Source organism: Volvox carteri, assembly GCF_000143455.1.
Source record: "Volvox carteri f. nagariensis unplaced genomic scaffold VOLCAscaffold_41, whole genome shotgun sequence".
Taxonomy (NCBI): Eukaryota; Viridiplantae; Chlorophyta; class Chlorophyceae; order Chlamydomonadales; family Volvocaceae; genus Volvox; species Volvox carteri.
Window position 1 is genome coordinate 759470 of NW_003307584.1, and position 21137 is coordinate 780606.

General features: G+C 54.5%; 4 protein-coding genes across 4 annotated transcripts; 1 reads left to right on the top strand and 3 right to left on the bottom strand.

Annotated features, from left to right (window-relative positions):
• Positions 1–124: 124 nt before the first annotated feature.
• Positions 125–5306, bottom strand: VOLCADRAFT_76220 (uncharacterized protein). Its single transcript, XM_002954253.1, has 9 exons — positions 5198–5306; positions 4714–4835; positions 4345–4418; positions 3742–3916; positions 3391–3453; positions 2736–3044; positions 2071–2510; positions 1025–1400; positions 125–379 (listed from the first exon to the last, which is right to left on the bottom strand). The coding sequence occupies exons 1-8, from the start codon at positions 5283–5285 to the stop codon at positions 1214–1216; spliced, it is 1458 nt and encodes a 485-aa protein (XP_002954299.1). The 5' UTR covers positions 5286–5306; the 3' UTR covers positions 125–379; positions 1025–1213.
• A 2315-nt stretch (positions 5307–7621) lies between these two features.
• Positions 7622–8111, bottom strand: VOLCADRAFT_118666 (uncharacterized protein; the record flags this gene model as incomplete). The annotated part of the gene is made up of 2 exons (XM_002954254.1): positions 7622–7854; positions 8021–8111. 2 exons carry the CDS (start codon positions 8109–8111, stop codon positions 7622–7624), a joined length of 324 nt encoding a protein of 107 aa, XP_002954300.1.
• A 541-nt stretch (positions 8112–8652) lies between these two features.
• VOLCADRAFT_118667 (uncharacterized protein) lies at positions 8653–13597 on the top strand (the record flags this gene model as incomplete). The annotated part of the gene is made up of 10 exons (XM_002954187.1): positions 8653–8712; positions 9218–9316; positions 9858–9919; positions 10208–10283; positions 10996–11013; positions 11757–11816; positions 12267–12319; positions 12712–12850; positions 13082–13294; positions 13562–13597. 10 exons carry the CDS (start codon positions 8653–8655, stop codon positions 13595–13597), a joined length of 816 nt encoding a protein of 271 aa, XP_002954233.1.
• A 1970-nt stretch (positions 13598–15567) lies between these two features.
• VOLCADRAFT_106317 (uncharacterized protein) lies at positions 15568–19003 on the bottom strand (the record flags this gene model as incomplete). Its single annotated transcript, XM_002954255.1, has 8 exons — positions 18769–19003; positions 18617–18682; positions 18383–18446; positions 17901–18002; positions 17450–17605; positions 16691–16883; positions 16202–16407; positions 15568–15792 (listed from the first exon to the last, which is right to left on the bottom strand). Exons 1-8 carry the CDS (start codon positions 18948–18950, stop codon positions 15568–15570), a joined length of 1194 nt encoding a protein of 397 aa, XP_002954301.1. The 5' UTR covers positions 18951–19003.
• Positions 19004–21137: the final 2134 nt, after the last annotated feature.

The window sequence follows — 21137 nt, forward strand, 5'->3', positions numbered from 1 at the left end:
GTTGTGCTAAACACGGTAAAGCTAACCGGTCGGTTACCGACCCTTTTATGCCATAGGTTGAGATGTGTGAAAGGGAGTGTGATGTCAGGTGGGAGGGACGGAGGGAGGGACGGAGGGAGGGATGCAGCATCATCATCTTCCAGCTCATGGCCTTGTCGGGGGTCACTTCCGCACGCCCAGCCGCTCCCGCCTCTCTAATTTTTTCTGCTTCCTAAACCAAACAAAGCAGCAGCGACAGACGATCGGGATTCAACACGCATCCTCCAATTCCACCCCCAGGAATCGGCGACCAGCTAAAGCCGCCTGTATTAGCGTGCCGATATCTATCCAACCTAACGCATTGAATCCTTCGCCGTCACATGGCCCACGATGCCACCTCCTCCATTTCCCGCGACCTGAGTAAAGAGCGCGACCATCCATATCATATGATTTAGTGTCCGTGTTTAACAAAGGCTCGTGCAGAGCGTGTGGACTAACAGACCCTCTTGTCAAAGAGCTTCTTGTTAGGAACTTTGAATGCTCCAATCCTCGCCCATCAATATGGGCCGCACTTGCAGAGCGCTTCACAATTCTGGCAAACAAAAAGGCTCCGGTCCCGGTTTTCGTATCAGTCGCCTTTCGGTGGTGTCTCGCCGCACGACGAACAGAACCAGACAAGCACACCTTCAGGCCGGTACGGACCTCCCTACGAAATCACCCACCGGCTGTGATATCACATGATGCTGTCTGCACCCAGCCCGGGTGTCGTTAGTTCCGGACACGCATCAATTGCCTGACACCACTCCGGCGATAACGAACAGGACTGTAATCCGTTACCTTGCCGCTCCCCCAGGGTGTTAAAGCGAAGTGGTGTCTCGCCCCTGCTCCCTCCTCTCTCCCTTAACCCCGCCCCCCATTGCGAGCTTACCCATCCGCAATGTGCGCCCTGCTCAGCAAAGGGCAAACTTTATAGACACACGCACCTAAAGCTTGCAGAAATAGCCCGATTCCTATGTCAGGCCCGCATGCAAGCAGAATACGTGCCCTCATTTTCCTTATCGCTGCTCAGATCATTAGAACACGTCCTTTCTAGAAGGAAGACGCGGCCAAACACACATGTACCTCCTTACACACACACACACACACACAAACAGACATGCACAGATCCCCCGCATCATGCACGTCCCAAAGCATACCGACAAACAATCATCACATCATCACTGCACCGCCCACATCAAATCCGCACAAACTGCCGCTTGTCCCCGGCATCTCGCTTGCCATATGGGTTGCTCGCGCTGAACTTGTGTCCGGTACCCATGCCTCGCCGGTAATCAGCTCCGCCCTTGGGCCCCCCACCCGCTCCACTGAGTCGAGCCGCCTTGCGCGAGTGACTCGAGTGACTCTCAAGTTGCAAGTTGACCCTGCGGAGGGGGAACGGCGCGGATGCAGAAGCCAGGTGGCCAGGAGGGAGGAGGGTCACAATCAAGAATATCAACCATGCGGGGACCCTGCAGCAGCAGAGCAGGTCACCTCCGTCACATCGCTACAGTGCCACTGATGTACCGCCCTCCAACAACACGTGTTCGTCCCAAGTGCAGTGCACGGCCAACTGGCCACTGGCTCTACACTTCGTGAGTCTGGAGCCCGCTGTAACAACCACACACACACACACACATGCCGTACATTACATCCGCTACCATCACCGCCTGACCATCCACCGTGTCCCCCCCTCCCCGCGCCCTTTCCACCATCCCCCCCCATCGTACCCGCCGTTCTCTAACCGGTGGAATGCCTTACATACATCCGTACATACCCCAGAATCCAGCCACGTGCTAGGGGGATCTTGTTAGGTCACGAAACACCGAAGAGTGATCAAGGAAACACAATATGCCCTGGAGTTGCGCAACTGATTGCATCCAAACACAAATATAGGTGTGTATATGCATGTATGCTTTTAATAAAAAAAATTGTGATTATTTCTATGTTTATTATCGTTGTATATAAGTAATGTACATTATATATACATACATAAAAATACATATATGTATGTGTGAATTATTCGATACTACACCGCACCCACTGGCCACATACCTCGGCGGAACGGAGAACCCGAATGACCTCGCCACCGCCTGAAGATCCAGGCGGTGGACGTTGAAGATCTCCTTGAGCGAATGGGAGTTATACGCCAAAATAGTCGACCGGAAGGCGTCCTTGGCAGACTGATGCAGGTAGTAGTTCTTCTCCACGAGCCGCTCCAACTGCGACTGGACGTTGGCCAGCTTGGAGGCGGGGAAGTCGTACTCGTTCAGAGGCACCTTGGCGTCCTTGAGGTAACGCAGGAAGCCGAGTTCTTCCGGGAGAAGCAGCAGCAGCGCGCGGCCACGACCCTCCTTGCCACGGGCTGTACGGCCGACACGGTGAATGTATTCGCGTGGATCGTCCGGCGGGTCAAACTGGATGATCCAGTCAACGGCCGGGATGTCCAGACCTCGAGCCGCCACGTCAGTGCACAGCAGGATGCCTTTTTCAGCCTTCGGGAACGATTTTCCAGGATCACGGGCAACGTGGGGAGAGAGACAGAAATTATGTCAAAAGACGCGGAATTTTTACTTTCGGGTATTGTGAGCCAGTTGAGAGTGAAAACGGCCGTTCACAATTTTGGTTAGGAAAGGGATTTGCCATAAGAACGGTGGAGATGGTATGCCATAAACCCAACAATACAATTAAAAAGGCCATATCGAGCGCCCTGGCCACACCTGGCAGAATTCGAAAAAGGTCGTGGTCCGTTTCTGCTGCTTTTGCTTTCCGTGGATGTCCTTGACGGGAATGTCGATGTAGTTGAGCAGCTCGGAATGGAACTTGACGCTGTTGCAGCTGCTGAAGAACACCATGACCTTCTTATTGGCGTTCTTTTTCAAAAAAGTGAACAGCAACAGGAATTTCTTATCCGCGGGCACCACACAGTAACCCTGCTCCAGACCTTCCCGTGTAGCCACGGAGCGGCCGTCGTCCACACCCACGTACAGCGGCTTGTGCTTGAAGGAGATGCGGGCCAAGTCCTCCACCTGCCGATGAGAGGTTGGCCGCAAACAAAAGGTGTGGATGCGTGCAGGGCAGTTACACAAAGGTGTCTCCTCGGCCCTGGGGGGAATATCATATGCGAGAAACTCGAGGTGTAATCTGCCGGCGCACAAAGTGGGATGATTCATGATTCGTCCTGGGTGCCCGAACAAACACGATTCCCAAACCAAAGAGCCCCCGCTCCACACTCCGCGCCACCCCACACCACACCCGACTGACTAATGACCGATTGAGAATGATCGACAACGTCACGATTGACGATGTCACAGCAGACATTATCGTACGTGTCGTACGGTAGGACGTTATACACACCGCTGGAAGCGTACCCACCTTGGTAGTTTGCGTAGCGCTGAAGAGCATGGTTTGTCGTTCCTTGGGCAGAATCTTGATAATCTGTGTGGCCAGCGCAGACACGACGAAGCAGATCAGAGCACGCGAGAACCGAGAACCGTAAGACATGGAAAGGAGAAACACGAATGTGGCCCCGTGACAGATGGGGCCCTGACCGCGGCGGGAGGGATACCAGGGCGGGCCAGCAAGGGTACGGTGCGACGAACGAGCGCACACACATGAGTATCTAGTGCAGCGTCTCATCCACATTCTAATCAAACACATTTTAACTTTTGTCTTTTGTCTTAAAGTAATGCTATTTGTCAAACCCCCCATCCCCACCCAACCCACCTGGCGCATCTCCTCCTCGAACCCAATCTCCAGGATCCGGTCTGCCTCGTCAATCACCAGACACGCCAGGTTACGGAACACAAAGCCACGTGTGTTCTGCAGGTGGTCCAGCAATCGACCCGGAGTGGACACCAACAGGTTGACTCCCTTGACCAGCTTCTCGGCCTCAGTGCGCCTGTGTGCGTGTGTGTGTTGGACGGGGGAGGAAAGGAGGTTTTACGCAAATCAAGAAAAACAGCTTCCGACGGTTTATTCCCTCGAAAAGGGAAGGGGCCCGGGACGGGAAGGGGAGGTCCGGAGGGAGGGGTATACTTTATACGTAGACACAAAAGAGAAGGCCTCTTACAACGGACAACTTCTGCTGGCGGGTCATGATGATGGGGGGAAAAGTGAAGTGTAAGGTGAGGAGCTCTTTGGCGCGGACAGCAAGGAGGATAAAAACAACTGCCGACGTTCAGGGTGAAGATCGGGGTGAAAAAATGCACATGCAAAGCGAGGTCGGCAGCGGAAAAGTGAAAAATGGAGCGGGAAGACGACGAGAGGGGGAGGGGGGAAATCGTATTCGAAAGCCAACATGAAGGGCAACAGCCCGTGCGCCCCCACCTGTTAGCTCCGCCCATGACAATGCCATGCGTCTGCGTGTGGTACTTGAACAGGTCTCGAGCCACTCCGTAGATCTACACGTGTCGTGAGGGCCCGCAAGTTGGGGTGGGGGGGAGAGGGGAAGGAAAGACGAACCACGAACGAGTGAAGCTGCTGCCAGGGCAAGAGTGTACCAGGAGTAGAACTGACCTGGAGAGAGGGGTGAAGGGCTCGAGCAAGGAGGAGGACGAGTACCTGTACCTACATTCCTACACCTATCCACTTATCTGTACCTACATTCATTCCAGAATGTAGGTACAGATGCTCAGTTCATCGAAACACCCCCCCTTCGTCTTCCTTCTTTCCCCCCTGTTCTTCCGTTCCTGGCACCTGCAGCGCCAGCTCTCGTGTGGGTGAGATGATGACGGCCCCCGTCCCGTTCCGCGGCATAAACTTGGCCCGGTAGAGCAACTCGGCGCAGGGCACCAGGAATGCCAGCGTTTTACCGGAGCCTGCACGGAAAAGGAGATTGGGAAGGGGGGTGGAATTGGAATGGGGATGGAGATCGGCAAGGGCGAGTGAGCGAGGGAGAGTGAGTCAGTGAGTGAGCTGGCAGGTCTGTGTGTGCATGGGAGGGTAGCTGCTGCAAGTGGGACATGCGGTGGGAGTTGGGAACGGCTGGGGTGATGGATGGGGATGTGGGGAAGTGCGGGACCCTCGGGAGTTGTGTGAGTGGAGCTGGTGGGAATCTAAACGGATGAGGCGGAAGAAATGACCCAGCATATCAGCATATCCCCTTCTTCACGCGCCCCTACCCCCCAGGGCCCCGCTCTGCAGCACTGGCTCTGCAAGCACTTTTATCCGGCTCACTCACCCGTCCGGGCGGCGCCCAGCACGTCCCGCCCCGTCAGCAACGCTGGAATGGTTCGCGCCTGGACCTCCGTCAGGTGGGTGTAGCCCATGTCGGCAATAGCCTGTGGGAGACCAGCCGTGGTACGGGTGTGGACGCGGGGATAGGGGTAAGATGAACCACTGGCGAACGGGGATGGGGGTAGGGAAAGGGGGAGACAAAGATCAACTGAAAAAAAGCAAATCATCAACTGCCAATGTCGAAAGGCGGCGCATAAGGCCCCCGGAGCCCCATTAGCGGCAGTAAACAGCAACAGCAACATCGGCATCAGAAGTGAGAGCAACACCACCACCAAAAAACATCAGCAGTACAAATGTAATGCTGCTGAGCATGATACCAGCAACAGTTCAGCAGCATCATCTTCGGCAACAGCAGCAGCAAAGCATCGTCGCCGTCATGTTTTTTGGTTTTACAGAAAGACTGCGAAAGAGAGAGAAAGAGGGCGAAAGAGAGAGAGCAAGGGGGGAGAAAGGTAGAGAGAACACGCGAGGAGCAGCCGCACGGAAAGGAGCCACCGAGGACGCACCTTTTGTGTGTTCTCTGTGAGCTCCAGGGTGGAGAACTCAGTGGCACTCATGATGCCCGCAACGGTGGCAGTGTGGCGCTCCACCTCCAGAGCCAAACCGTCGCCTCCTCCCGCCCGCGTGGTTGAAGAATCCCGCCGCGGATCCAGAGAAACATTATCCTTCTCGTCCGCGTCCACAGCGGAGGCCTACAGGCAGAGTTGCCCCCAAAAAATCGTTTGACAGTTGAGGAAAACGCGAATCGTTGACAGTTACCGTGCTTGTGTACGGGAAAGAAACAAAACTTCACTTTATAACGAGAAGACGTGTGCCGGCATGTGCGTCCTTTTGTATGATGTAATATAATGAAATGTAATGTAATTAGTATAGTTTAAATGTGTGTGTGTGTGTGATAATGAAGGAGGCGGTATATTCTGAAGGGACGGTCAGAGAACTTTGAAGACTGCCCTCAGCCGCCAACCCCGCAACGTGCGGAATGGCGTCGAGTACTTGATGATTTTCTCATCAAACCGTCCCCTTGGCTTCGAAGATCCGCCAGATCCGGATCCAAGAGATTGCGCATGGTCCGGATCGGATTTAATACTCCACGAGGTCAGCACAACGGTAGCTGACAGGAAGGACACTGACAGGAAGGACACATCTATCCTTGCGCCTGCTTCCCTTTAACGTACCCTTCCCTTCCCATGCCCCGCCAGCCCTAAATCCACCGCCAATCGCCGACACAGCCATTTTAACATCACTTTCGTGCAAAGGTTCCACCAAATTACCATCATAACTGTATCTGGGCCCAGGCCCAGGGGAGCTCCTTCAGTCCTATCGTATCCGATGCTCTTTCTGCATCCTTTCACAGAGCGGTCAGAGAACTTTGAAGACAGCCTTCAGCCGCCAGCCCCGCGTTGAGCGAAGTGGCATCAGGGCTTTTAAACGCATTCTCATCACCCCGCTCGAGGAATATGATGTCGGGGGCAGCCGACCACGAGGGCGCGCACCCACATCCGCGATCTAACATGCTTTGTGTGTGTAGACGAGAGCCATAACCGCATCGGCAATGAACCTGTCTCCTTGGCATCAAAATCTAAAATTGTCGTCTCGTACCTTCTTCTTGGCCTTCTTGCGCTTCGCGTCGCCTTCTGCCTCCTCCTCCTCCTCTTCACCAATGCCATCGCCGCTGTCGTCACCATCATCATCATCATCACCATCCTCGTCATCGTCGCCCTCCTCCGCGCCACTGCTGCTCCCGCCGCCATCCTCGTCATAGTCCTCGCTGTTGAAGTCGCCAGCATCACCGTCCTCTCCCAACCCCTCGTCGTCGTCACTGCCCTCGTCGTCGTCCTCCGCGTCCTCCTCCTCTATCGGTGGTCGTTTAGATTGGGCCCCTGGTAAACCCTTGCCGAGCTTCGATTTCTGCACGTACAACACATCAACAATTCTCAAAGTCAAGGTGCAGTGTCCAATTATTCGAGCAAAGCACATTTCTTCTGTTATCGTTTTGCTGCTGCTGGTTTGCAGCCAAAACATTGTTGGCGGCCACACATGCAGGCAGTCAAACAGATAGCCAAACACACGGCACGAACAGGAGCTGTAATATAGCTAAAAAAAGCTAAAGCAAGGAGAACAGACTGTGCCGTGCTAGGGGTTCAAACTTTAACCGGCCCCATGGCCACCAAAACGTGATGAGACGCAGAAACGCCGACCCAGTGACCCAGGGGACCGTGTGACTCCTACATGCAAGGGACTCTATTGGGGCTCCCGATAGAAAGCCCTGCTGATTGTAATTAGGAGCAAGAATCTTGTATCGGTGACTGCAACATAGCATACAGCCCTGCTAGAGCGCCCATTCCCTCATTTTTGGAGTCGGCATGTATCACCGTATCCACGATAACCAAAACATGGATGTAATTACCTTGGCAGCTGGTGCGATCTGCTGCTTTGCGGCTCCTGGTTGTTGCGGGGACTTGCCCTTCGCGGCCGCCTTTCCTACAGGAGCTGAAGATGGCCGCTGCGGTTGGGCACTCTTGCCATTCTGCTGCAATGCTTTACTCTGACGAACGCCTGGCGTCGAAACCTGTGGCTTAGTACCCTGCTTTGGTAAAGGACCTGTCGCAGAGGGACACAGAAATCGTGGCAAATGCGACGATTGGAACCAACGGAAGAGAAACTACGCAGACGAATAAAAGAATAACGAGTCAGCACAACACACAACTATGGGTAGCATCTGATATTGAACAGAAGCCATTATTCTGCAATTGCCTTGCGAGCTCACCCGCGTCCGTGCCGGCGCCGCCCGGGCCCTCGCTGGGGCCTCCCTTGCTACGGCTACGCTTCCTCTTGCGTTTGTGCTCCCCGTTCTCCATCTTTAGGATGTTCTCCGGAGATGCAATCCTACGGCCTCAGTATTGGGTAAACCTTATTTCATCTACTTAACTTATGTGGCATAAAAAAGAGCTTTGCAAGTATAGCTATCTGGGTAAAATCATATGGTATTCGCCACTAGCGAAATAGAAATAGACTGTTATATGCTGAAGTTCAACCTCTTGAGGAACCCTTCTTTGTCAACGACGCCGTACGCCGTTTCCAATTTCGCCCAGAGGCGGAAATGCAAGGCCTAAACCCCAGAGAAATTTCGATCACCACAAGCACGTTTTACTTCCTCAAGTCACAGTCTGCCATCGCCTCTCCCGCCGCCCAACCATCGTTACCCAATCCTGCAAAAACGCGATTTCTTTGGTTTAAACCCCATATTTGAACTATCCAGGACATGCGATAACGGCTAAGGAATGCATCGAAGCCCTGGTTAGGCTGTGTTCTAGGTATCGTTCGTAGTACAGAGGAACTGGCCGGGGCCATCACAACGCGCAGGACCGGTCAGAAGGCGTTTCAACAACCGGCCCAAACATGGCTGCCGCCAGATCGGTGGAGGAGGATCTCCTCAGGTTGCTCCGGCAGAACCCCCAGGTGAGGGCAAAGCAGGTTTGCCCCATGCTCACGGATGTACAGCTGGACCCCTTCGTCCCAAACTTCGACGGTGACACTTCGCACAGGGATCAACGCAGCCACCCTCCCTGTGGTTGCAATTGCCCGCTTCCCTTGCGGCTCCAACTCCTTGCCCATACGTCCCCGGGCCCATGCGCCCTCGTCTGGCAGTCTTTACGTGGCGCAGGCTGAACCCCAACCCAAACCCCCCAACTCTTTTCGGTTTCCGGTAGCCCGGTATTCCGGTAGTTCCGTTTTTTGGGTAGTCCGATACATTAACCCAAATCCACAAGCTCTAGCTTACACCTAGACACCGTGCCTCGCCACAGCTTGCACATCGCGCAATCCACCGCACCGCGCCACTTCCATTTTGCACCCGACCCCCCTCCTCCTCTCCCTGACCCTCTACCTCTCCCCTTCCTCTGCTCCGCGTCCCGTGTGTCCCGCTACACCCCTCCTCTATCCCCCCCGCCTCCCGGCCTGCCAGGGTGTCACTGATGAGGCCCTCAGTGCCGCCCTGCCTGGAGTGCCCATCGAGGAGCGAGTCAACGCAGTCAACTCCCTGCTGGCTGCCAACAGACTCCAGGTAGGGGAGGAAGGGTAAGGGGGGGGGTAGGGGACCGGGGAGGTAGGGGACCGGGGGGGGAGGGGAGGGGGTAGGGTGGTTTAGGAGGGGTAGGGGTAGGGGGGGAGTCCGGAGGGGAGTCCGGAGGGGAGCGGCTGCCGAGTACCGGAGGGATGTCGGTGTGTGTATTTAACAAGGACAGAGCCACTGTCGAGGATGGGTGTGTATATCCGTGCTCTTCACCACCGATACCACCACCACTACCGCCACCGCCACCACCGCCACGACCAGCTAATACACCAGGGCATCCACGAGCCCTGTGGTTCACCATACGACCGTATTAAGACTTCATGTCTCATCGTCACAATCATCATCGTCATCATCATCGTCATCGTCATCATCATCAATATCAATAGCAACATCAGCACCAGCAGCATTACATTAAAATTTTGAATAATTACAATCACTACAGCACCAGCAGCACCATTCGTGATATGCTAATATAATTTGGTTCTTCTCCGCGTGCTGCTCCTCCACCCCTTCACCGCACTGCTGCCCGCAGCTGCTCAAGAACAGCAGCAACAAGATCGTGTACAAGGAGGTGGCCGCGGAGGAGGCCGCCAAGTGGGTCCAGTGTCCAGTGCCAGATAAACAACACAAAAGAAACACAAACACTCACACACTGCCTGTCTGTCTGTCTGTCTGTCTGTCTGCCCCACTGCCTGCTTGTCTGCCTGTCTGTCTGTCTGCCTGTCCGTCTGCCTGCTTACCTGCCTGATGCCTACCAGTCACAGGGTCCCCCTACCAGTCACCCCCCTCCCCATCCTCCTCCGCCTCCTCCTCCTCCTCGGCCTTCTTCTTCTTCCCCTTCCACTTCGTGGTGGTGGCGGTGGTGTCCCCCCCCTCCGGCAGGTTCAAGGGGCTCAGCACGGAGGAGCTGCTGCTGTACCAGTGCATCAAAGCTGCGGGGAACACCGGTATGCCGGGGGTGGGCGTTGAGGGCGGGTTTGTGGGGGGTGACATTGGGGGGGTGACATTGGGGGGTTTGCGGAGGGGGTTAAAGCAAGGAGGGGGGAAGGAAAGACGAGCCCTCAGCGGGGGCTGGGTGGCCCCTAGCAGTTGGGACGGAGCACAGGGAGCCATAAGTGGCAATGGTCGCATGAATGCATGTGGGTGGGTGGGAGGTTGCTCAGTACTGTACAACGAACTTAAAACGAACTTACAACGGGGGGCGGGTGGGGAAGGTGATGGTTGGGGTTAGGTGATGTGGCAGTTGTGGGGTGCTGGTGTGTGTGAGCACCACTGGCGGTAGGGTAGGGTTTTGTTACCTGGGGTGTGTTGGGGTGTTGTGTGTGGGGGGTTTACTCGCTGGATTTGGGGCGCGGGAGATTGGGAGAGAAGATTGAAGCATTCAAAGAAAAAATGGAGCCCCCTGGGATACCCTTTTCCACGCCTCTAATCTCGTCCCCCGTCCTTTATTTGCCAATGGGCTGTGAGTTTGAATAGACGAGAAAAAACCACGTTTCTTTTTTCTGTCGCCAGCTTTATTTTATTTTATTGCTGTATTTCCTCTTCGACCTATCCCTTTTTCATCTTGTTCTCTTTTTCCTTTGGTTCGATCGCGGACTTTTATTTTCGACCGTGCCAAAGGCGTGTGGACCAAGGACATGCGCATCCGTACGAATCTGGCGCAACCTCAGATCACCAAGATTCTCAAGGTGTGTGTTTTGGGGGGGCCCGGGGGTGGGGGAGGGGGTACGGTAATGTTGATGTAAGGGGATCTTGATGCGAGGCTTTATCGCTGTCAGGAAGAAAAAGGAGGAAACACCGCAACAGCCAAAAGGAGGACGCACAGACAGCGGATGGAAGCGACAGGATGCTGTATGTATGTATATATGTATGATGTTGTTACAGGGTGGTATAGCTTCACCAGCGGCCCCTTTTTCCGAGGCAGTTCCCTGCTCTCCCCTGCGAGAGTGGCACCCTAATCCATTCACCCCATCCGACTTTAGATTATATTTGTTCAGCAACTCACCACCAGCATCCAACCAAATCTAGCGGATCAACGGCGCCACAACTTAATTTCTGGTTAGCTCGCAAGTTCATATAATCACGTCCTACACCGTCCACAAAATGGGGGCCCACCTCCCAATTCAACACCTCTCACACACCGAGAGGTCGGCAGGCGGATTTGAACCCGGAACCTCCGGGAGCAGAAGTCGGGCCTTAACTTCTGCCAGCCATCTGTATGTATGTATGTATATGTGTATAGGCGGCTCCGCGGTGGGAACGGGAGTTTCAATTGTCTTGTTTCCGCCTCACTTTGTTGTTTTTGTGCCCATATTTGCCCTCCCCCCCCCACACCAACCCCTCCACGCGTCCCTTTTGCATGTATGTCCCGTTATAGCTTCCTGGCGCTTTGGCCCCTCCCCCCTCCCTTGCCCCCCCCCCTCACCCTCAGGTGTTGGAATCTCGCCGGCTGGTAAAGAGCGTCAAGAATGTCAACAACCCCTCTAGAAAGGTGGGGAGGAATGGAGGGAGGGAGGGGGTCTTGACAGGCATAATGACCCGTCCTTGCCTGCCAACCCAGCCACCCAGCCAGCCAGCTCTATTGCTAGTTAGCTACGCTTGCTAGTTGTTGTTCGCCAGGTTAACCAATTAATGGTTAATCACCAGGCATGCTTGTTGTTTTGGCGGCCTGTGAAATGTGTCGTGAGTCTACCTGCCGGTTTGGCTAGGGCAGCCACCTAGCCGGTCTGTCCAGCCACCGACTGACCGACTTGCCAGCTGCTTCTTGCTCGTCCAGCGCTTGGTCGCCAAGCCAAACCAACCCCAGACAAGCAATGCCAGGCGTATTTGCCGTCAGGGTATATCTTTATCGTACTCTGTAAGCAGGCACACTACCGTACCTGATCGCAACGACATGATGTACTGCTGTACTGACGGTACGGCAATGTACGGCACGTCGTAGGTGTACATGTTGTCGGAGCTGGAGCCGAGCCGGGAGCTGACGGGAGGCGCCTGGTGGGCGGGTTTTACCTTGAGCGGGGGGGAGGGAAAGAGGTTGGGGGGGGGGGGAAGGTGGGGTGGGTGGGGTGGGTGGGTGTTTGCCGGGTTCTTTGCGTTGCAGTACACGAAAAGATTGCCAGCTCAAGGCGTGCCTGGCCTGACCCGCCATTTCGCAACCGGTTCCAAATTGCACCCTCCAACCCACCAACATCACCGTCTTCAACGGGGCAGTGAGCGCCTCGGGTGTGTGTGTGTGTGTGTGTGTTAATTCTTTGACTTTTGCTGCATGCTGCCGCCCGGTTGTTGACGCGTCCGCATTTATTCCCATCTGTCCGTCCGACTATGTGCATGGCTTTTGCGCCTGCTGGCCGGCTCGCACACTCCCGTACTGGTGTACCAACGGTTAGGTATACGGAAAATCAGTTCGACTCGGAGTTCATCAATGTACTGCGGGAGGCTTGTTACTCGTACATCAAGCGAAAGGACAAGGTGTCGTCCTCGCTGGGTGAGATTGCAGCTTTCATCCGAAGCCGGGGCTTCTCCAAGGTGGGTGAGTGGGTGGGCTGAAGGTTTTAGGGCTTTTTGAATTTTCCTAGGGTTGTCTTAGGGAAGGAACTTTGGGAATTTTGGGATTGAAGGGAATGGATTGGCTGTAAGGTATTTCGAGTTTAACTCCAAACTTTTAGAGTTTGGCGTGAAGAGGATCATGTCATGCACACACACACACACAGTATCATAATGTCGCCCGTAACGCCTGCTTCATTGTAACGCCTGCAGGTAGAGCTGCGCATCGAGGACATACACACAATCATCATGACGCTGGTGTACGACGGCCGTGTGGACGAGGTGGAGCCGGAGGGTGATGAGGACGAGGACCACTATCGCCTGGCTGTGCTCGGCATCCCTGACTCCACGTCGCTCACAGACGTGCCCTGTGGCGTGTGTCCTGTGGCTGGGGAGTGTGCGGAAGGTGGCGTCATCTCTCCGCAGGTGGGCCTTTATACTGACGTGCGCGCATGATGCATGAATGGTGTGTATTATTGCGTGTTGCAAGGATACATGTTGTCTCACGTTGTACCGACTACCGTTTGTTTGTGCGTCTGTGTGTGTGTGTTTTGCTATAGTACACTCCTGCATACATTCCTGCGGTTCTTGCTCACGCAGGGGAAACCTCCTTCAGTAGTCCCACTCCTACTTTTCCTTTTTGAATGATACTCAACGCCAACTCATCTACATCGTCTTGTTGGCGCGCTGCAGACGTGCATCTACTACGATAAATGGCTCGAGTTCTAAGCGGAGTCCATCGGAGGTTTTTTTACCTTGGAGCACCCATATGATTATAATTATTGAGTTTTGATGGTGGTAGTGCTCAAGAGGCCGTCAGGTGCCTGTCTAGACGTCGTGTGCTATAGCCGGGGTAGCTGCGCGTTGCATCGAGATGAGGATGCTCAAAAGACAGATGCACAACCCCCTTTCCCAGACACGACTGCCGGTGTGGTATCTCAGGTATCGGTTATAGTTTGGTTGGGGGTTGGAGTGGTAAGAGTGAATGCGGTGGGGGAAGAGGAGTGGAGGATGTGGTTTGCAAATAGGAGGTGTGCGAAGGAGCGCGGGTTTGCGGGACGCGTTTAGAGGTTCTCGCGGGATGCTGCATTTGACCATTAACCCCGTCGATTTGTGGGTAGTGCTGTGCCTAGCCACAGCTGGCTAGGCACAGCTTAAAGGTGTGCCAGCCCCGAGATGGGCTGTTCGAGTCCCACACTGTTGATGGTGTATTGGCGTATGGTACTGGAGACGTGGCGTTGGATTGAATGTCAATGCAGCTTATGTTGCATGCTTTCCGACTTCCTGGTATATTTCGCAGAGTAGGATTGGGACCGAGTCACCTGGTGACCTAGTTCTGTGAAAACTTCAGTAGGAACTGCTCACGGTGATGTAGGTTAAGCAAATGACTCTGATTCGATCGAAAATTCCGTCGTGCCGGTGGTTGAGAAAGGCCGGAGAAGTCATATGAAGCAGCACGTTAAAACGAGAAGTAGGTGCTGCAGGCTCGGTGGGGACCACCATGTCTAATATAGTAAAATGTAAAGGTAGTGCCCTCCAACGTGATACATTTGTATATCGTCTCAGCAGAGCCCGTTTGGAGCCTGATATATAAGTACGCATAGCGATCATATCCTACCTTGGTACAACCCTCCCTCCCTAGTGGGGTAAGTACACGAACCCAGAAGAGCAGCGTGCTTGAAACCCGAACATTTGCATGTATGTACAATTTGCTTGCCTTTCCATTCCCATGGCGGATATCTCACAGTTGCACCGCCGCTCCCGACATCAATCCTGCCAAGCTCACGCTCCCGCCTCAGCGCAGATGTTCGATCGCTCCTATCATCCAACATCTGTACAAATTAAGATTCCATCCTTCATTTCGCTTGCTTTCCTACAGTTATTTCATCAAGCGCGATGCAAGCGCATTCAACACGTCAAAGTGTCGGTAACTACGGTCAGTCGAAGAAGTCAATAAATCCTCTTGGCGCGTACCGGCTTAGAAGCTCTTCACAGTCTGTGACAGCCTGCGTCGCATGCATGTCTCTCAGCCCGCCCTCTTATCTGCACACAACGATAGCCGCCTCCCTGCAGGCACACCTCTCCACTCCGCCAAGATTTGCCAACACAGAACAGCGGAAATATCGATTAAACTGCCTAACCACCGTGGTCACTACAGCCATGACAGCGACATGACAGACTCGAGAGAGCAGACATCCATCTGCAATACAACATTCAATCTGAATGCAGTGGAAATGGCGAACTGCTACTCCGTCTACCGGCTTATCCATGAATAGCATCGCACTTTAATCCCTGCCGGCCATCGCCCGCCGCGTTGGTAGGGGCCTGGTTCAACCATCCACATCCATTACTCCGTACAGCAGCATAAGCAGCCATTTACACAATCCCCCGTCCAGCAGACCACCTTACCAGCATTACGACCGGGCCCCCGTCTGGCTGATATGCGTGATGCAACGGCCGCCACAATCTCTAGCTCTGCTGTACAGCAAATATATGCACAAAGTCTGAATCTATAAGCAAACCAAGCAAAGGAAGAGGGTTACACAGAGTGCCCTTGCAGCGCTAGACAGGGGCCGAGTTAAGGTTCCCTCTTCCCAAACGTCACCCCTCCATCTCCCGCCTTGCTTCAGAACTGTGCAACACCGCTCTCCCGTCTCGCTACCGAGAACTATACACATCGCGCGCAGAGAGAGACCTTTTCAGAAGAAGCCCTGTTGAGTGCTCCAAAACCGGTAATGCTGTGCGGCCATACTGGCCTCCTCGTCCTCCTTCTCGTTGTGCTGCTCCTGCTCCTGGCTCGCCGAGTTGCCAAGCCTGGGCCCGCTGTCCTCACCCTCATCATCATCGGGGCCGTGCGGGGGCTTGTCCGGGGTGTCAAAGTAGTACGTGATGTCGGGGCCGTCGTAGTTCTCCTCGTCCATCACCTGGCGTGTCGGTTGGCAGTTGTTTGTTTATGTTTGATGCAGCGCCTTGCCGCTGTAAAGGCCGCTAATGAATAGGTGCTAGATGAGCGCCTTAGCGCGTATTTTCGACAATGGGTGCCTTGCTCTGTACAGCTATTATAACATGACCGCATTTTGCATGACGGGGCCGACGACGGCAGTCAGAATTTGGACACAAGCTGGCGACATAAAGCGCAAAGATCCATCAGTCGTCGCTGACGTTCGGTCACGATCATTTAAAGGTCGCATCACTGCGCAGGCGCCGGCCATTATTCCACCGGCCGACGGTCAAGCCTTCAAAATCCTCAAAAAATCAAGGAACATTCCTGAACGTTCTACCCACCCACCCATCCACCCACCCTACCAGCCAGCGCGCCAACCAGCGACCCACCTCAAAGCGCGCTGAGAAGATGGGCGCCGTGGAATAGATCTGCATGGCTAGCTCCTCCTCCTTGGAGACCGGCTTGTGCGATGACTGGCGTGCGAATTCCATGAACACATTAGACAAGTGCTGCGACACGCGGATGGCGTCCAGGCTGTGCGGCACCTCCTCCATGCCGAACTCGTACGGCGGCTTCTCGGGATGCCACTGAGTGCCTACGTGAGCGCAGCGACAGCACGGACATGAGAATAACAATGACATCGCAACCGTGACGACAACGACAAAAGCAGCAAAAGGGTCGCCTAAAAACTCGGCAGCGGAAACGCGCCGAATGCAAGCATGGATAGGAGGGTTAGATAGGGACACGCCTCACGCGACTGATCTAAAAAGAGCGCCGCAGCCACGTCGGAACGGCAGGAAGGGCTGCTAGCCCCTGGGATGCTCTGGTCGTCATTCTCAGCTGTTAGCCACCAAGCAGGGGTGTCTAGCTGCTCTTACCAAAGAAAGGGTACTTGACGCCTTCCATGGTGGAGATGTACTCCAGGCCGTTGCGGTCTTTGGTGGTGCTCAGCGCCTTGTACCACTTGGCCAGAAGAGGGAACTTGTCATAGTAGCTCGGCGGGATGCCGTACATGTGGTTCTGGAGCGCGATGTTGTACTTGGGGTCCGCGAGCTTTTCCTTGAGATCGGGCTGAGGTCGGACGAGGAAAGAGGACCGTAGAGGAACAAGGCCCAAGGAAAGAATGGAAGTTTGTCACGCCGTAGGCGGCGTCCGGCGGTGGTAGCAGACATAACAACGACCATAACAATCACATGCCCAAAGAGAGAAAGAAGCCTGAAACCCCATGCAGTTTCTCGAAAGAGCTGTCTTGTCTACACCATCTGACCACCATCGTAAGGTGGAGTCTAAAGGACTACAGCAACGCTCAAGGCTCCTGCTTCGCCATAAAGCCAAGAATCGGGAGCAGCCCAGCGACTAGCAGTACGGTGCAGACGAACGCGAGGCAGAGCCATGCAGGTAGGATTCCTGTTGTGTTCCAAAGCTCCAACCTACGCTCCACAACCGCAATGTCATACATCCGAGTAGAGTGTACAAGTGCGGCCCACAGCGTTCTCTACTGCCGCTGCTGCACCAGATAATGCGCCGACAGACTTCCCAAGTCGTAGACGCGAACCTGATCAATCATGTCATCCCATTGGGATTTTCCGGGCCCAGCCTTTTTCCACACGGGCCCTAAGGGCCTTCGACTCGCTCACCGCTATGCCGCCAAACAGCCGGCTATCCGCCGCTGACGGCTGCCAGGTTAGCGTTGTTGGGTGCGCCACTGAGTCGGTATCAACCAGCAGGTCATTGCGGGAAATGTTGGAGGCCAAAATGTGCAGCAGCTGGAAGCCCAGACAGGTGCCGTGGATCTGAGGTTGCAGTGCATAGGAGGGGAGAGGCGAGTAGAGTGTGTGGAAGGTGGGATGGGATAAGATGAACGCGGACCCGGAAGCGATGTGACCCAGATAAAACTACGCCTCGGCCTCACTCCAGGCAAGGGCAAATGTCCCCGGGCCCGGGCCCCGGCCGTCGCCCTTCAAAACGGGTTAACGAACTACACATATTAATGAAGGTACAGGTCCTCACTCGCGGAGGGAAAGCAAGCTCTCTCATGCATCTCAGCCCAGACCCAGTCCGTAAATGAATCTGGGAATCCCCACTCACAGGGAACACATTGCCGGCGTCGTTAGCCTGCACTGCCCAGTTGAACAGCTTGCGTGCCGCGATGACGTACGGCGCGTCCAGCCACAGCCAGGTAAGACCACCCTGGAGGCATACATGCACGGATGGCCGCCCCCGGAGCCCATAGCTTCAGACAGTCGGTCAGGGAGAGGAAATTAGTTGGGGTGGCTATGTCTATCTGTGGAATATCAAAGCTGGTTGGCGTTTTTAAAATGTTTCCTTACAGGCACCTCAGGCAGCTCTCTTCATGTCGATCTGCCTCTGTAGAATGTCGGTGTCCAAGATGTGCTTCATGCCTTTGGCGGAATTCGAGGTGCTGTAAGACGTGTGAAGCAGCATGTAGACGCGTGAAAGCATGCATGAATTGTAAAGGGTGAAATGTTAGCGTAGCGTGTTTTGGGTATGGCACTCAGCTAGTACCCTCAAAGCTGGTCCGATGCCTAGAACAGCAGGCGGGAGCTCACCGGGAACACCAGGCCGTTCAACGACTTGAAGAGTCGATGGAGTTCGTTGTCCGAAGCATAAAACCTTGCAGAAAGATATACGTAAGGCAGTTAGGCTCAGGGTCGTGCTTCCACGTGGCGCCCACATGTCAAGACAGTTTGACTCCATAAAGAATCCACACGGACAAGAGCCAGAGCTTTCCCATGGAATACATCGCTGGCAGACCAGGCACCAGTAGACGCCACTTGCCATACCTGACAGGCACAGCTCGGCCGCCGCCCATCTCGATCCACTTGACGTAACCGGCCGCGATGTAAGACCTAAAAAAGGTTATGAGTCCAAGTCATGAAACATACCAGCAGTCGTCGCGAAAGGCGAGCCTCGACAGGGGCCATGTTGAACCTACTTTCCGGGGCAGTCATGGCAAGGTTGCGTGAGGACGCCGATCAATGGTTTGGTGTTCTTGTACTTAGTTGGCTCACTCTTGCGCGACTCTACAATTTCCTTTCTGTTAGATTGACGCGCTCCTTGCACTGCTGCGAGGAGTGCTAGAAGGGCCAACAGCCCAACGGCTGCACTTCGCGCCATCGTAGCCCGGCGCTTAGAGACCAACGCGCCTAAATTCAGTCGCTGGAGGAAATGGCTAAAGATAGTAGCTTAATGGCAGTATTTACTTGGAATATTATATAACTGTTTGCCTCTCTCTTCTCAGGCCATCGTGTTCGTACCACGTGACGGCATTTCTTCCCGAATCACTTTTTAAATCGTATTCTTAAGTCATCCAGAACACTCCTTCGTGGACCCCGGTTGCATACAGCGTCTTGCTGGAATGGAAGTATACTCGATCAAAGTATGTGCGCTAGCTTGCAGCCCACTGCTCTACCATAAGAACTCCTTCCAACGGTCGAAGGTTGCAGCATTGGACCATGATATACAAACGCCAATCTGAACGGCGACTTATAGAATATGCCGGCATACGTGTAGGGTGGCACCTGCTCAGCTCCTCGAAGAGCAACTTCCCAATGTGGCCTGCCCAACCGCCCAAGGTTGGTCGTGTTTCCAAGGAAACATGGAAAGGTGCATACTTAGTTCACTACGCTATCATCAAGCAGGGATTCCGCGACGGGTCTAACTTGACGGCATGCGCAACACACGCAGGGAAATGATAATCACTGTGGCCTTGGCCTGCGAATTTATGTGTCGGGACTGCTGCTCCTTGTCCTAAGCTCCATAGGAACAAATGATCTGCAATTGATAGGTTCGGATGTCACTTGTGGTGCATGTGCAATATTTCATACGCAGATCACGCATATATACAGCATAACATCTACTTCACGTTAAGTGGCGCCAACCCGGCCCCTCTCGTTACCAGCTCGCGCCCGAACTGTCATTTCAAACTATGAATTCCCATCCTGCACCGGGTTTGAACTCCGAAATTCTCATTGCGGCTAGATGAAGAGGCAGGCCACCTCAAAGCCAGCTCGGCCCTCTTCTCCCGCTCCCCCACTGCACCAGCTTCACTACTCCACCCAAACTGCACCAGCTTCACTACTCCACCCAAACGAGGGATAATCCAATGGGAGTTTCTCTCACATCACCTAACCATCACCTTAATGCTATCATGCACCAGGGAACCGTCCGGATAAACAGCAACAAATTCCATGTATTGTCACAAGGGCAAAGAAGTCACCGACTGAGGCTAGCTAAAAAAAGGCCGTGCTGGGTCTACAGCATTCCACATCGTGTATTTAAACAGTTCCGTCGTATACAGCATCCTTCAAGGATTGTTGAAGAAACCCGTCGTTAACAGCAGCTGCTCTACCTCAGCAGCCGAACTACATGCTTCCAGTTCCGGCCCCAATCGCCGTGTGGCACCAGAGTGACTCCAAGCCAGTAACGTAGGGACCCCAGTCAGACGGAGCTTTGGATCCACCCTGTGTACGGCAGCGGCACAAGAAGCGCCCCGCGAGGATGCGAGGGACCCGGGCGGATAGGGCCAAGGGGGGAATGAAAGGAATACGGAGGAGGACGAGATACGGAAGGGCAACGAAGGCGTGCTTTTCAAATGTTCCGTCTCCCTAGCTAAAGGAGTACGGCAGCACGTTACAGCACGTAAATGGACGCGCCGTTAACGAATAAACGGGTCATCGTGGAAAGAGCGCATTTCTCACAAAGAGCGAAACCACAGACGACGCGCGGCTCCAAAGGTTCAAGGAAATGCAGTGGGCGATGCATGGTCAGGTGCAGCAAACAAACAACCTATTGAGTAGAGCTGAAATGTTGAACTTCGGAACTTGGCAGAAACTTGGGGGAGCCCTAAGCGCCACAGGCCGCCCCTGCGCCTTGCCGTACCGTACGGCACGACCGAGGAGCTGAACAGGCCAGACTCTGCCGCCTGCATCGCCGTACCTGAACGGGTGGCTTGGGTTGCCCCTCCAGGCACTGCGGGGCCCTACCGTCACTTCGAGCAGCGTCCCGGGGCTTCGTGCGGCTGCCGCTTGGATGGCCGGTACGGCCCGTACACAATCCGGGCACCAGGGCTTGCCAGTGCTGGGATCGTTGTCAGTAGTGAACAAGATGAAGTGCGGAGCGGGGGCTTGTTGCAGCCTGTCACCGGTGCAGGTTACCATGGATCCGAGACGGCGGTGAAGGAAAGAGCAGGGAACATAAAGTAAATGCAGACAGGCGGTGGCAGCGGGCGGCCGCAGGGGGCCGATGGGAAGCTTCGAGGCCCCTCCAGGGAACGAACATGGGGCGGCGTCCTAGCAGGACGGG

Excerpts from the sequence above, each read along its gene's own strand:
- VOLCADRAFT_76220 (XM_002954253.1), bottom strand. The coding sequence starts at position 5,285 with ATGGGCTACACCCACCTGACGGAGGTCCAGGCGCGAACCATTCCAGCG. Across the intron at positions 4,419-4,713 it reads CACGAGAGCTGGCGCTGCAG|ATCTACGGAGTGGCTCGAGA; the intron begins GTGCCAGGAACG and ends CGACACGTGTAG. Across the intron at positions 1,401-2,070 it reads GGGTTCTCCGTTCCGCCGAG|GGTCAACTTGCAACTTGAGA; the intron begins GTATGTGGCCAG and ends CCCCCTCCGCAG.